This window comes from Salvelinus alpinus, chromosome 31 (assembly GCF_045679555.1).
Source record: "Salvelinus alpinus chromosome 31, SLU_Salpinus.1, whole genome shotgun sequence".
NCBI classification, from domain to species: Eukaryota; Metazoa; Chordata; class Actinopteri; order Salmoniformes; family Salmonidae; genus Salvelinus; species Salvelinus alpinus.
Window position 1 is genome coordinate 14,914,853 of NC_092116.1, and position 16,098 is coordinate 14,930,950.

The 16,098-nt window shown below is 40.1% G+C and overlaps 2 protein-coding genes across 2 annotated transcripts; both read right to left on the reverse strand.

Moving 5' to 3' along the window:
* Positions 1-2,594: 2,594 nt before the first annotated feature.
* LOC139561731 (uncharacterized) lies at positions 2,595-4,690 on the reverse strand. The gene is made up of 6 exons (XM_071378997.1): positions 4,627-4,690; positions 4,135-4,479; positions 3,937-3,981; positions 3,616-3,741; positions 3,207-3,241; positions 2,595-3,108 (listed from the first exon to the last, which is right to left on the reverse strand). Exons 1-6 carry the CDS (start codon positions 4,667-4,669, stop codon positions 2,989-2,991), a joined length of 714 nt encoding a protein of 237 aa, XP_071235098.1. The 5' UTR covers positions 4,670-4,690; the 3' UTR covers positions 2,595-2,988.
* A 2,684-nt stretch (positions 4,691-7,374) lies between these two features.
* On the reverse strand, positions 7,375-15,496 carry LOC139561030 (uncharacterized). Its single transcript, XM_071377831.1, has 5 exons — positions 15,443-15,496; positions 14,957-15,301; positions 14,761-14,802; positions 14,440-14,568; positions 7,375-7,550 (listed from the first exon to the last, which is right to left on the reverse strand). The coding sequence occupies exons 1-5, from the start codon at positions 15,483-15,485 to the stop codon at positions 7,375-7,377; spliced, it is 735 nt and encodes a 244-aa protein (XP_071233932.1). The 5' UTR covers positions 15,486-15,496.
* Positions 15,497-16,098: the final 602 nt, after the last annotated feature.

The window sequence follows — 16,098 nt, forward strand, 5'->3', positions numbered from 1 at the left end:
AATGTCATGAGAGGCCCAGTGATGTTCACCTCAGCAGGTCTCATTCAACACTGAGCTGCTCCTTCCTGTCACTCACACTTCAGGAAGTGATGCATTGCTCACTGGCCCCTCCTACTCTACCTCAGACTCTAACCACGATGGCTGTCAAAAGGGGATTTTTGACAACTTGAAATAGGGGGACAGAGCACAACAACAGTCAAATATAAAACAACTATTCAGTGTATTACATTAGTTCTTCATCAGTGCTACACTGAAATCAACATGAAAACATTTAGACATGATCTTGTGGCAGTGTACACAACATGTTCTATCTACATTATTAGACCTTTAGCTGTTTTCATATTCCTTGTTCTCATCTGACGGAATCTCAACGCTGCGTAGTTTAGAGAGTCTGGGTCCTGACCCGGATCCTGTAGAAAACATACTGTATAATATGATTACACAAATCAATCAAATAAAAAAATATATATATACAATCTAAAAGATAGCTTAATCCAAGTACTGTAATCTTTAGGTCATGTACACAAATCAAGTAAATATAACAGTTTATTTTACTTGGCTATTTTGTGGTTGGTGTTGAGCCTCGATATCTGAATAAGTAAAGAATAATTTCAGTCAGTACACAAACATTCATGCAAACTTTTTGTCAGAGAGAAATATCCCAAGAATGTGTGCTTGTGGTTTGCTCTCAGTTTAAACTGTGTACCAAACATTACAAACAAGTTCATGGATTCTACAAGGTGTCGAAAGCGTTCCACAGGGATGCTGGCCCATGTTGACTCCAATTCTTCCCAGTTGTGTCAAGTTGGCTGGATGTAATTTGGGGTGTGGACCATTCTTGATACACACGGGAAACTGTTGGGCATGAAAAACCCTGCAGCGTTGCAGTTCTTGACACTCAAACTGGTGAGCCTGGAACCTATTACCATACCCCGTTCAAAGGTATTGAAATATTTTGTTTTGCCCATTCACTCTCTGAATGGCACACCAGAGGTCTCTTCACAGTCCCCAAGTCCAGAACAGACTATGGGAGGTGCACAGTACTACATAGAGTTATGAATGCATGGTACTCTATTCCACATCAAGAAAGCTGTCAAATAAGATTTAAAAAACAAATAAGAATACACCTTATGGAACAGCGGGGACTTTGAAGAGACACACACAGGCACAGACACACACATACACACATGATAACATACTCACTATACACACTCTGGTAGTAGAGTAGTGGCCTGAATGTGTTGTGAAATCTATTGTGAATTTTAATGTCTTTCTCTCTGCATTGTTGGGAAAGTCCCGTGAATAAGCATTTCACTGTTAGTCTACACCTGTTGTTTACTGTCTGGGAACGGGACCAAGCTGGATGTTGAAGGCAGCTTACATTTCTTAACCTATATGCTGTTATTAGAAAGACATTAACATTACAGTTAATGATTGATAACACGTTTTCAGCTGCTGCCAAACGCACTATAGTGGAGTGATACAGTATATTTAATATCTTTCAGATGGTGATGTTGATCCATAGATGACAATCCTGGTACTTCTCTCCGTCATAAGAACTGGAGTTCTCCTCTGCTGTCTGACCATCTTCATCATCATCTACACCACCAGGAAATAGATCAAGCTAAGGCCAATGTCAATAGATTAAATATAGTATGTTACTTGCTTTCACCAAATCCCTGTGTATTCACTTATTGTATAAGCATGAATGAATAGCTCTGTGAACATTGATACTGACTGAAATTGTTCTCTTTGAGTGAATGGGTCAGAGGTTTTCATGAAGGAAAATAGTTGACCAAACTATTTAGATGACACCCAATCTGAATCTGTACTTTGTACTCGTTGAATACTTTAGGTTATGGGAAAGGCTATTAAGCTTGTTTGTATTCTTCACAAACTTTGCACATCTAACTGAGCAGCAGGGGTCTGGTGTTTATCATCCAGATGAACAGATGAAGAGAGGTGTGAAAATAATGTGTGGTTTTGATGCACTGAGAGGTGTTGTGAGAGCTGAAGGCCAGTCTTCCTGTTGTGCTGGTTGTTTGTCTTCAGTAGAGAGAGGGTGACACATGATATGTCTATTGTCTCCATCTCACATTATAGTCAACAGCCCCTCAAATCACCCACGCATTTCTACTTACACATGTTACATGGTGGAAAATTGACCAAGTTCTTTTTAGCAAGATCTCTTAGAAAATAAGGTTTTACCTAGAACCTAAAAGGGATATTCGGCTGTCCCATAGGAGCACCCTTTGCAGAACCCTTTTTCGTTCCATGTAGAACATTTTCAACAAATAAAATGTGTTGGTTGGGTGGGCAGAGAGAGACAGAGAGAGAGATAGAGAGATCCCCCAGTGTTAGTCTGAGAGGCCCAGTGATGTTCACATCAACAGGTCTCACTCATCACTGAGCTGCTCCTCCCTGTCACTCACACCACAGGAAGTGACGCGCTCCTCACTGGCCCTTCCTCTACCTCAGACTCCAATCATATTCTCCTTATAAGGCAACTAGCTGCTTTTCAGAAAAGGGGGCTGTGATCAGTGCAGTGAAGACATGAAATACTAAGCGGTGAATAACATCATGACAAACAACAATTTGACAGTTTTGATTAAACTCTTGTTTTATTAAGTAATCAATGTAATACAATTGTCCTATGCTGGATACTTTGTCCTTCACGGCCAACTTATTAAAGAATAACCAAATCACTAATAAACACAAGAGAGGACTAAGCTAAGAGAGGCCAAAAGAGGCAACTACTCCTCTGTGGCCATTAAACAGTTGTGGTTTGAGTCTAACTCCCCCTCTCTAACCACCTCTGTACCACTGAGCTGTGTGGCCTAACAGAGTGGAAGAGGTACAATGCACAGAAACTACAGAGATATTTACATTTCAATACATTTGATTTAACTACACATTCAATATAGGAAGATTTAAATTGGATTCAAAGATATGGCAAACCACTTGTTCTCCTCTCCATCCTCCACTTTGTCATCTTGTAGCAGCATACACTACATGGGGGTCTAGCTCCTTCTCTCTTCTTCTCTCCCTCTTCTTTTTCTTGGAGGTGAAATTCAGGGCAGCATAATTCAGTGCATCAGGATCTTGGTTCTGTACATTTGGAAACACCATGAAATAGAATTATAATTTAAACTGTTTCTGAATTGCTCATATTTTCAAAATAATGTCACTGAACAAATAGCATTTACCGGATCATTTTGTGGTTGTCGTTGCGAGTCAGGTCCTGAATATGATATAAAACAGAGATGAGAGAAGATATCAACTGATTCCATTGTAGTGTTCACAATATAACTTTTAATGACTCTTTCAATTTTCAGTATATAGTATGTCAGGGGTAGGCAGCCTTGTTCCTGGAGTGCCACAGGTATTGCAGGATTTTGTTCCAAATAAGCACCACACCTTCCTAACTAAGCTAATTGATCAGTTCGGTGATTTCCTAAATTCAACACACCTGGTCTTCCAGGTCGGTTAAATGAAAAACATGATGTTTCTACGGCACTACAGGACCAGGGTTGCCTACACCTGCAGTACGTCATGTGAAACATTTTCTATGTAAGTGTAGTTAATAGCCGGCCCCATATGAAACGGGCTCCATACCTGTGTTTAGTCTGTTTGCATCTCTTCTGACCTTGAGGACCAGGATGAGGATGATTATCAATAGAACAGCAGTTACAACACCCAGGATCACAACCAGTAGGAAGAGCTTCATGGTTCCAAATTCCTCTATTACAAAACAGATTTCAATTAGAATCAGAACTATACAAACTTTCACCTCATTTGCTACCAATTCAGAATGGAGCATTCTCAGATTGCTATAAGATGCTGTTATACTTTATTTCTATTCTGTGGTACTTTCATGGTACATCATATTAATTCATTTCTGAAAGATTCTCACTTAAAATTACAGAATTAACATACCTTCTTCATAGTGCCCTGTAGGGTCCTTGTCATAATCTTTGTGACCTTTTGAACAATTAGGTGAGTTAAATATTTATGGTTATTCAAACTGTAATATCATAGTATTGTATCTCTAACATTTAGCCAAAATATATATGATACCTAGAATAAATGTTTGTGCATTTGGTGTCATAGCAGACAGTTTATTGAAAAGATTACCTTGGACCTTCAGGACAGTCGCGTTGGTGAAGATGAAATAGTTATCCGACATTCCACAGAAGTACAGACCAGAATCAGCTACATCCACCTCTGTGATTGTGAGAAAGATAGTTCTATTGGTGATTAACATTTTCATATGCTTGACCTGAAATCCATTTTGATGATGAACAATTGGCACTGAGCTCCACATAGACGTGATGCACAGGGGTTCTGAGCTGTCGACTTGCTTGAACCAGCCAACGTGTCCTGGAGTTTTAAGGACATTGATGCACTGCAGGGTGACATTTTCCCCTAAATGGACCACCACTAAGTGTGGCGGAGAGACAGACACCGCATGGGTCAGATCTGAAAGAGAACAAAAGTTACGAGAAGAGTTGTGAGTAAAACGTATTCTTCATGCACATTATATACACACCTAAACAGTCACAACTATGTGAGAGACCAAATCTATTGATGAATCACAAAATCTGAACTGAAGACACAGTCACTTACAGAAGCCGTAGAGGACGAGAGCTGGTATATATATGCGTTCCATTCTGCGTTTAGATCTGCACTGCCAGACCATGAATGAAGGACTGAATCTTCAAATAAGAGAGATGAATGTCATTTGTGATTATGGGCGGGACATAGTGTGACAACCATCGCTGCATACACAGATAAAAACATATCACTTATCACCAACCACTGATGTTAAACTCTTGCATTTGGTTTGATAGAGAGAAATATAAGATTTTTAACTTGTAGAGTGTAGTTTATCATCATAGAGATTTGCAGACTTTTAAATAGTCAGAATTGATCAAATGTATGTCAAAAGAACAGTTGGTCAAACATATTTAGTCCATTTTAAAGTAATAATATTTGAAAAGGATCTGGACGACAGTAAATATTCTAAATCTAAATCTGTTCTCACTGTGATATTCTCCTCACGGTTCGGTTTATTTATTGTCGTGGGCGGAAGGACCTCCTAGAGTGGCTAACTATTGGCTGGAATTGGTGGTGGTTTGCCAATAGGGGGCACTCTTTTGACTACACCAATAGATCACTGAATTTAGGAACTCTTGCGATTGGCAGGAAAAGTGACTTGTTGTTCACCCATAGTATACCTGTAACATATACGCCTGGGGTCAGAAAGCAGGTACAGAAGGTGAGTTTTATACTGAACAGATACAAAAGAACAGTACTGAACGTGAGAGAAAACCTATAGCTGATGACTAAATAAAGGGGGAGTAAACAGGGTATTGATAAAGTCTTGGTGTGCCTAATGATGGGGCGAGGCTGTGCATAATGATGGTTGCCAGGATCGGTGGTTAGTAAACTAGCGACATAGAGCCCCAGAGCGGTGGTGCGGGAGTAGACGAGTCAATACCTTAAAGGCAGTGGCGAACCATGGCTATTGGACCTAGGCCTTAAGAGGTGGAAAACTATTTTCCTTAACATTGTACCAAACTCAAAAATCAAGAAAAACTGAGACAGCACCCACACTAACGTTAGCAGCAGCAACAGCCACATTGCTTACACTACCTATGGTAGCCTAACACCATCACTATCACACTATCACCTAAAGAGACAACAGTGACATCACATGATGTGCGTTTCACAGGCTAGTGATGCTGAAATGACAGCGACTGTAATACCTACCAGCTACAGCTAATGGGGATCCTAATAAAATACCCCAAAAAATACCAAATACCAAGCTCACTCCATGTAGGAGAGTGCACATTTAAAATACATAAGGGCTGATAGAAAGACAGCAGTCACACACAGCATGATGTCAAAGAATAATCAGACCATTCACTTTGATATAATATCCAGTAGGTCCCAATCATAAGAACACATAAACGCATTTCCCAATCCTAATGTACAACTATTACTTCCCATTGCAAACATTGTTAGCAAATTAAGCACACACACTAACCAGTGATTTAAAGGTTAAATGCAACAATGTTTCACTTTCATAACACACACTAGTCTACAACAAACACTAGCTAGCTTAAACTGTGGGAAAACTACTGCTCGCTATGATTCGAATCATGATTCGAGAAAGGCGGAAGTTTCCATATGTTATTGTAAAAATGTGACTTATTTCAGGAAACTAGGCGTTTGTTGCGCATCACTACATCCCAAGAGAAGCATTTGAAAGTCAATTTTTTTATAAATCAAAATGTTTTTTGGGGGCAGACATGCCTTCTGGAACATGTGAACTTTCATGTCCCTTAATAGCAAACGTGTATGCCATCTGTAAATACGAATAAACATTTTAAATTACGAGCCTAGTTTGTTAAGACACGGAAAAAGACAGTAATCTTCCGACTAGACATGATTCGCTGAGATAATGGATGGGTTGGACCTGCCGAGAGATGAGTTCGGATTGGTCTGCCATGTAGCACCCTTCTGTCTATTATTTGAGCTGCTCAGTATGTGTGGGTAATCCTTTCTAACACATAATTTTTTTTACAATATCACAAAGAACTGTGATAATGTTGCTAATGCTCTCCACTCTTGACTCACTTTCTGGAGGAACGAGTTTTGAAATCAGTGGAATGCCCGGTGGAAGCAGAGTATGATAGCTCAGGAGATGGAGAAAATGTGGGCATTTGATTATGCAGAGGGAATTGAAAAGAGAAAACACAAAGGCTGTTGTATAGACACTTGTCTCCGGATTATATCTTCAAACTACGGGCAACCATGGCATCCGTGACAGAGAGGGAGAAATGTTCATCCATGCATATATTTAAGAGAGTCTAGCCAGCTACATTTTCAGATATCATACGTTTCTAATTTTGTCAGAAAGTAGTTCTCATTGCAAGATAAAGCATACTGTTAGCTAGCTAGCTAATGCTACCTGGCTGGCTGGCTGGCTCTCTAGCTAACGTTACGAATATGATCTGTGTAGTAATGATATGTTCTGTCTCAGAGCCATTTGCATTGCTAGTTATAGCCTAATGTTAGCTAGCTAGCTAACATTTAATCTAGTTGGTTAGCTTTAGCTACCTGTAGATTCATACAGGGTTGTAACATTATTAGTTGGGATTATGGTTCATTATATAGCTATCTAGCTGGCTACATGTGTAAACAAAAGACTCCACTATACAAGTAACCATTTCACTGTATTACGACACAAGGCGAGACCCAGATGCAGACACAGGAGGCAGATGGTTTGAGCGCTGGTATTTATTATAGTACAAGGGATAGACAAAAGGCAGGTCGGGGACAGGCAAGCGTTCATAGCCAGGGCAGAGTTCAAAACGGTACAGGGTGGCAGGCAGGCTCGAGGTCAGGGGCAGGCAGAGTGGTCAGGCAGGCGGGCTCGGAGTCAGGGCAGGCAAGGGTCAAAACCAGGAGGATGAGGAAAAAGAGAGACTGGGAAAACCAGGAGCTGAGAGAAAAACGCTGGTTTACTTGGCAAACAAAACGAACTGGCATAAACAGACAGAAAACACAGGTATAAATACACAGGGGATAAGTGGGGAAGATGGGGGACACCTGGAGGGGGGTGGAGACAAGCACAAGGACAGGTGAAACAGATCAGGGTGTGATACACTGTACCATTTACACCTTCTGTGTCCTGTGCATGTGACAAATAAACCTATATTTTATTTGATATAGTTTGTGTTTACCAGAGATGGTAATGTGAAGAACAAAATGACCTGCACCAAAGTCAAATTAGGATATAGGAGACAGCGTCCAATTTCTAAAAATCTCCTGTATAAGACCCTGCTTTTAGAACCGTAATTAGCTCGCCATTAACTTGTAAATAATGATCTTGTTGTGATTTTCCTGAAATAATAAATACAAATTAGTTAAAGTTAAAACGTTGTCAGCTATATGATATGGTCATTATTGGGGTAGGTGCTCTCTTGTAGGTGTACTAAATCATTCAAGGGACATTTTCTCAAAAGTAGGGTTACAAGTTTAGCAACTTTCAAAGCACAATTACTTTCCCATTGTTCCTCAACTGTAGTGAATGATATACCATTTTCTAGCTCTGAGTATCTACTTTTATCCAATGTAAAAATCACAATTTCAAATGTTGCTGCATAAGACCGAATCGAGCCTGTCGGGCACAAATGGTCCCACCCATTACAAGTCAAAATGTGATTGGTGATTCCACTTAAACTCCAACATTCTGCTCTAATACCGTTGAATGGCAGATGCCTTCTATCGAGCTTCTGAGGGCCTTGTCAATGGTGAGCTATCTAGTCACATTTATCAGTGCAGAGACCACGAAAGAAAAATCATGATTGGATCTTTTTCAAATATTATTGAAAAGATGAAATAGAAATGAAAATGATATTCATATAAAAAATCTACAACAATTATTTTATAAATCCTTAAGCCTTCTCTAAAGGCGTAGGCCTTGACCGTTCCTTACTGCCTAAAGGGGAATGGATTGTTAACTTCTCTAGGATAGGTGGGACGGTAGCGTCCCACTTGGCCAAAATCCAGAAAAAATGTAGCGAGCTGAATTCAAATATATTACTATAAAAATCAATCTTTCATGAAATCACCCACCCCCGTGAGCACAGACATGATCTGGTGTCATGGAATAGCCCTTTTCAACTGTTACAAATAAAAACCCCTCCTGAGGAAATCCTCTTCAGACCACGCGTACCTCGGTCAGCTGAGGGTGCAAAGGTTTGAGTTTAGACTAAGCAAACCCGCAGCGTGAGCTGTGATTGCGAATAGCTGTTGAATTTCTAACCATACCACTTGGAGCATTGGCTACACGGCTGGATATTGTTCAACTCTGACACTATCGATCCCTACAGAATAAGAGCAAATCTTAGATAATAAATACTAGTCTGCAGCTAGAAATTATGTCAACCTGGGACGCGAAGACCGGCAACCGCCGAAACATCTAATCTATGAGAACATTTTCTGAATGGTACTCTGAAGTATCCATCCTAACCACGAAAGAATTTGATCTTCAGGGAGACAGAGACGCTCGGACGAACTCTCCAAAAGACAGACGGACGATTCCAACAGAGATCATGACGATACACTAGGCGTAAATATATATATATATATTGATTGCAATTATTCCCAAATGAGTGAGCGTTCATGTGCAACGGATTAGCATTTCAATTAATATAATTATCAACTGTGTAGTGACTCCTTTTGTCTTTCCCACCCTTTTCAGTCCACACCCACTTCCCTTTGTCCACCAAGCCGTCATATCGGCTTAGCTCGCTAGGGAACCTCCCTTATCATTTCCTTGTAACCATAACTGTTGTTTGTTTATGCATTTCTGTGATTGTTTAGTTAGTTAGTAAATAAATGAGTAAGACAATTGGTGTATGGAGGGTTCATAGTAAAGGCTAGGTTCGTGCAGATAACCAACAATTTACGACGTTTGGAATGAGACTAACGTGAGGTAAAGAATAATTCATTAATAAGAAGACTAATTGATCAGATATTAAAATATCTGAAGAGTTATATTAGGAAAATTATAACTTTGGAATCTGAAGATTTTCCTTGGTTCCCAACTTCCTAGTTGATTACATTTACATGATTAGTTTAATCACGTAATAATAATTACAGAGAATTTATTTGATAAAATAACAGTTTTCACTTTAATGATGCCAAAGACACGACACTGTTGAGCATGAAAAACCCAGCAGCGTTGCCGTTCTTGATGCACTCAAACAGGTGCGACTGGAACCTACTACCATACCCCGTTCAAAGGTAGTTAAATATTTAGTTTTACCCATTCACTCTCTGAATGGCACACCAGAGGTCTCTTCACAGTCCCCAAGTCCAGAACAGACTATGGGAGGTGCACAGTACTACATAGAGCCACTACTACCTGGTACTCTATTCCACATCAAGTAACTGACACAAGCAGTAAAATTTGATTTAAAAATACACCTTATGGAACAACGGGGCCTTTAAGAGACACACACAGGCACAGACATACACACACACGATAACATACTCACTATACACACACGCACACATGGATTTTGTATTGTAGATATGTGGTAGTAGAGTAGTGGCCTGAGGGCACATACTTAATGTGTTGTGAAATGTTTTGTAATGTTTTTAACATTGTATATTACTGCCTTAATTTTGCTGGGCCCCAGGAAGAGTAGTTGCTGCCTTGGCATAATAATAAATACAAATAATAAACACAAATACATACACAACCCATGTCTCAATTGTCTCAAGGTTAAAGATCCTCCTTTAACCTGTCTCGTTACCTTCATCTACACTGATTGAAGTGGATTTGACAAGTGACATCAAGGGATCATAGCTTTCACCTGGATTCACCTGGTCAGTCTATGTCATGGAAAGAGCAGGTATTTTAAAGGCTTTGTGCACTCAGTTCATAGTCTAATAATCTGAGATATTCACCTTTATTGTGTGTGTTTGCATCTTGTCTGATCTTGAGGACCAGGATGAGGATGACTATCAGGTGAACAGTCGTCACAACACCAAGGATCATTGATGTTTCTTGATTTTCTCCTACAGGGCCAATAGTTATTTTAATATTTTTTTTATTATTATTTTTTTTTTTTACCGTTATTTTACCAGGTAAGTTGACTGAGAACACGTTCTCATTTGCAGCAACGACCTGGGGAATAGTTACAGGGGAGAGGAGGGGGATGAATGAGCCAATTGTAAACTGGGGATTATTAGGTGACCGTGATGGTTGAGGGCCAGATTGGGAATTTAGCCAGGACACCGGGGTTAACACCCCTACTCTTACGATAAGTGCCATGGGATCTTTAATGACCTCAGAGAGTCAGGACACCCGTTTAACGTTCCATCCGAAAGACGGCACCCTACACAGAGCAGTGTCCCCAATCACTGCCCTGGCGCATTGGGATTTTTGTTTAGACCAGAGGAAAGAGTGCCTCCTACTGGCCCTCCAACACCACTTCCAGCAGCACCTGGTCTCCCATCCAGGGACTGACCAGGACCAACCCTGCTTAGCTTCAGAAGCAAGCCAGCAGTGGTATGCAGGGTGGTGTGCTGCTGGCAAATATGTCCTATTAGATTCAATTTAATCAATTTGTGGTCCTTTAATGACAGAGTTAAAGATTTTGCGATTTTGAAAATTAAAAAAAAATGGTTTTGCATCTACATGGATAGAAAAAAAGCCAATGTTTTTAGATGACTAGTTTTTCTCATGTCCGTTGTGCCCAATAACATCAGGATTAGTAGAATAAATAAGTAGTTTAAAAAAATTATAATGATAAAAAATATGGCCAGCAATGGCTTGACTAAATAACCAAAATTGCTTAAATAAGAAAATCAAATTATTGATGAGAGAATAGTCAGATTAACTGATAATTGGCACAAACTATGGCTTAGCTGGAAGATCAGTGTATCCAAGATCCAAGAGGTTGAGAGTTCAAATCCCAGTTCAGGACATGTTGAATAATAAGTACTGTGTAAATAATAATGCACAATGTATATCAACGTGTGTCAAATATGTACGTTTAAAACACTGTGTGTGAGTAACTATTCGCACAGCCTCATTTAGTTAGGATGCCCAACTAATAATTTATAGCTGAATTAATTTATGAGACAAGTTGAGCAAACACATCCTTTTAAATTGACTGAAGTTGGAGATAAATTGGGGCTAACTCCTTTTTTGGGGGGGAAAAACTGAAAAGTTGAGTAAACCAAAAGGAGCTGGACACTAATCTGGATGCTCCAAAAAATCCTGCTATGCCCTCCGACGAACCATCAAATCATCAATACAGGACTAAGATCGAATCCTACTACACCAACTCTGACGCTCGTTGGATTTGACATGGCTTGCTAACTATTAAGGATTGCAAAGGGAAACCCAGCCGCGTGCTTCCCAGTGACGCCAGCCTACCAGACGTGCTAAATGCCTTCAAATGCTCGCTTCAAGGCAAGCAACACTGAACCATGCATGAGAGCACCAGCTGTTTTGGACGACTGTTATCACGCTCTCCGTAGCCGATGTGAGTAAGACCTATAAACAGGTTAACATTCACAAGGCCGCAGGGCCAGACGGATTACCAGGACGCGTACTCAGACCACCCTGGAGCCACTCCAATTCACACATCACCAAAACAGATCTATAGCTGAACCAATCTCTATTGCTCTCCACACTGCCCTTTCCCGCCTGGACAAGAGGAATACCTATGTGAGAATACTGTTCATTGACTACAGCTCAATGTTCAACACCATAAAGCCCTCCAAGCTCATCACTAAGCTAAGGACCCGGCTGCAAGGCGCTATGCAAACCAAGCTGATCATTAAGCTAAGGACCCAACTGCAAGATATATTGAAGTGCGTACGGCTCAGTACATCACTGGGGCCAAGCTACCTGCCATCCAGGACCTCTATACCAGGCTGTGACAGAGGAAGGACCTACATTTTTTTTTAAAGACTCTAGCTACCCAAGTCATAGACTGTTCTCTTTGCTACTGCACGGCAAGCAGTATCGATGCATCATGTCTGGAGCCAACAGGACCCTGAACAGCTTCTACCCCAAGCCATAAGACTACCATAGTTAAATATGAAGGAAAATAGTTGACGAAACTATTGCGATTACACCCAATCTCTACTTTGTACTCTTGTTGAATACTTTAGGATATGGGAAAGCTTAGCTTGTTTGTATTCTTCACATACTTTGCACATCTAACTGAGCAGCAGGGGTCTGGAGTTTATCATCCAGATGAACGGATGAAGAGAGGTGTGAAAAGAGCGTGTGTGGTTTTGTTGCACTGAGCGGTGTGGTGAGACCTGAAGGCCAGTCTTCCTGTAGTGCAGGTTGTTTGTCTTCAGCAGAGAGAGGGTGATGCATAAAATGTCTACTGTCTCCATCTCACAATACTGTCAACCACCCGTCAAATCACCCACGCGTTTCTACTTACACATGTCACGTAGTGTAAAAGTGACCTGGTTATTTTGAGCAGGCACACTCTTAGAAAATAAGGTCCTACTAGAACCCAAAAGGGTTATTTGGTTGTTCCATAGGAGCACCCTTTGAGGAACCCTTTTTGGTTCCAGGTAGAACATTTTCAACAAATAAAATGTGTTGGGTGGGTGGGCATAGAGACCGAGAGACAGACAGAGACAGAGACACCCCCCAGTGTTAGTCAGAGGCCCAGTGATTTTCACCTCAGCAGATCTCACTCATCACTGAGCTGTTCCTCCCTGTCACTCACACCACAGGAAGTGATGCATTCCTCACTGGCCCCTCTACCTCAGACCCCAATCATATTCTCCTTATAAAGGCAAATAGTTGCCTTTCAGAATAGGGGGCTGTGATCGGTGCAGTCAAGACAGGAAATACTAACGAGCAAATAACATGATAAGTCATCTTGTGACAGTTTTGATTAAACTAATTTTATTAAGTAATAAATGTAATAAAACTGTCCTATGCTAGGTACTTGTTCTTTACGACCAACTAAACACAGAGATCTAAACTAATTTAAACAGACTAAACTGTTGTGGTTTGAGGTTAACTCCCCCTCTCTGACCACCTCTGTACCACTGAGCTGTGTGGCCTAACAGAGTGGAAGAGGGCAACAGTGACCCTGAGGTACAACGCACAGAAACTACAGAGATATTTACTGATTTATTTTTAATACATTTGATTTAACTACACATACAATATAGGAAAATTTAAACGTGTATTCAAAGATATGGCAAACCACTTGTCCTCCTCTCCATCCTCCACTTTGTCATCTTGTAGCAGCATACACTACATGGGGGTCTAGCTCCTTCTCTCTTCTTCTCTCCCTCTTCTTTTTCTTGGAGGTGAAATTCAGGGTGGCATAATTCAGTGCATCAGTATCTTGGTTCTGTACATTTGGAAACACCATGAAATAGAATTATAATTTAAACTGTTTCTGAATTGCTCATATTTAAAAAAATAAAAAAAAATCACTGAACAAATAGCATTTACCTGATCATTTTGTGGTTGTCGTTTTGAGTCTAGTCCTGAATATGATATAAAACAGAGATGAGAGAAGATATCAACTGATTCCATTGTAGTGTTCACAATATAACTTTTACTGACTCTTTCAATTCTCAGTATATAGTACGTCAAGGGTAGGCAGCCCTGTTCCTGGAGTGCCCCAGGTATTGCAGGATTTTGTTCCAAATAAGCACCACACCTTCCTAACTAAGCTAATTGATCAGTTCAGTGATTGACTAAATGGAACACACCTGGTCTTCCAGATTTGTTAAATTAAAACATAAAGTGCCTGTGGAACTCCAAGGCAAGGGTTGCCTACCCCTGCAGTATGTCATGGGAAACATTTTCATTTTGTAAGTGTAGTTAATAGCCGGCCCCATATGAAACGGGCTCCATACCTGTGTTTAGTCTGTTTGCATCTCTTCTGACCTTGAGGACCAGGATGAGGATGATTATCAATAGAACAGCAGTTACAACACCCAGGATCACAACCAATAGGAAGAGCTTCATGGTTCCATCTTCCTCTCCTACAAAACAGATTTAAATTAGAATCAGAACTATACAAACTTTCACCCCGTTTGCTACCAATTCAGAATGGAGAATTCTCAGATTGCTATAAGATGCTGTTGTACTTTATTTTTATTCTGTGGTACTTTCATGGTACATCATATTAATTCATTTCTGAAAGATTCTCACTTAAAATTACAGAATGAACATACCTTTGTCATAGTGCTCTGTAGGGTTCTTGTCATCTTTGTGACCTTTAGAACAATTAGGTGAGATAAATATTCTACTGTCATTCAAACTGTTATACGATAGTATTGTATCTCCAACAGAAGTCTAAATTATATCTGATACTTAGGATAAATGTTTGTGCATTTGGTGTCATAGCAGACAATTTATTGAAAAGATTACCTTGGACCTTCAGGACAGTCGCGTTGGTGAAGATGAAAAAGTTATCCAACGTTCCACAGAAGTACAGACCAGAATCAGCTTCATCCACCTCTGTGATTTCGAGAAAGGTAGTTCTATTGGTGATTAACATTTTCATATGATTGCCCTGAAATCCATTTTGATGATGAACAGTTGGCAGAGAGCTCCACATTGACGTGATGCACAGGGGTTCTGAGCTGTTGACTTGCTTGAACCAGCCAACGTGTCCCATTTTTTTAAGGACATTGATGCACTGCAGGGTGACATTTTCCCCCGAATGGACCACCACTAAGTGTGGCGGAGAGACCGACACAACATGGGTCAGATCTGAAAGAGAACAAAAGTTACGGGAGAGTTGTGAGTAAAACATATCCACATTAGATACACACCTAAACACAGGAACAACTATGTGAGAGACCAAATCTATTGACGAATCACAAAATCTGAACTGAAGACACAGTCACTTACAGAAGCCGTAGAGGACGAGAGCTGGTATATATATGCGTTCCATTCTGTGTTTAGATCTACACTGCCAGACCATGAATGAAGGACTGAATCTTCAAATAAGAGAGATGAAAGTAATTTGTGATTATGGGCGGGACCTAATGACAACCATAGCTGCATACAATTACCAAATAAAAATTATCTTATCACTAACCACTGATGTTCCACTCTTGTATTTGGTTTAATAGACAGAATGATAAGATATTTTAATTATAGACTGTACTGTATCATCATGGTTCCCAGAATTATCAATTGTAAATACTCAGAATTGATTAAATGAATTTCAACAGCGCCAGTTAGTCAAACATATTTAGTCAACTTTAATTTAATAACCTCTGAAAAAAGTCTGGACAGCAGTAAGTATTCCAAATCCAAAAAAACTCAGCAAAAAAAGAAACATCGTCTCACTGTCAACTGCGTTTATTTTGTGTAAATGTGTAAATGTTTTTATGAATATGACATAATTCAATAACAGAGACATAAACTGAACAAGTTCCACAGACATGTGACTAACAGAAATTGAGCAATGTGTCCCTGAAAAAAAGGGGGGGGGGTCAAAATCAAAAGTAACAGTCAATATCTCCTCCTCATGAACTGCACCAGATTTGCCAGTTCTTGCT

Coding starts and splice junctions, on each gene's coding strand:
- LOC139561030 (XM_071377831.1), bottom strand. CDS start 15,485: ATGGAACGCATATATATACCAGCTCTCGTCCTCTACGGCTTCT. Junction 14,569..14,760: donor TACAGAGCACTATGACAAAG/GTATGTTCATTC, acceptor TCTGTTTTGTAG/GAGAGGAAGATGGAACCATG. Junction 7,551..14,439: donor TGCAAACAGACTAAACACAG/GTATGGAGCCCG, acceptor TGTTTATGCCAG/TTCGTTTTGTTTGCCAAGTA.
- LOC139561731 (XM_071378997.1), bottom strand. CDS start 4,669: ATGGAACGCATATATATACCAGCTCTCGTCCTCTACGGCTTCT. Junction 3,982..4,134: donor GACTGTCCTGAAGGTCCAAG/GTAATCTTTTCA, acceptor ATTGTTCAAAAG/GTCACAAAGATTATGACAAG. Junction 3,242..3,615: donor TGCAAACAGACTAAACACAG/GTATGGAGCCCG, acceptor TATCATATTCAG/GACCTGACTCGCAACGACAA.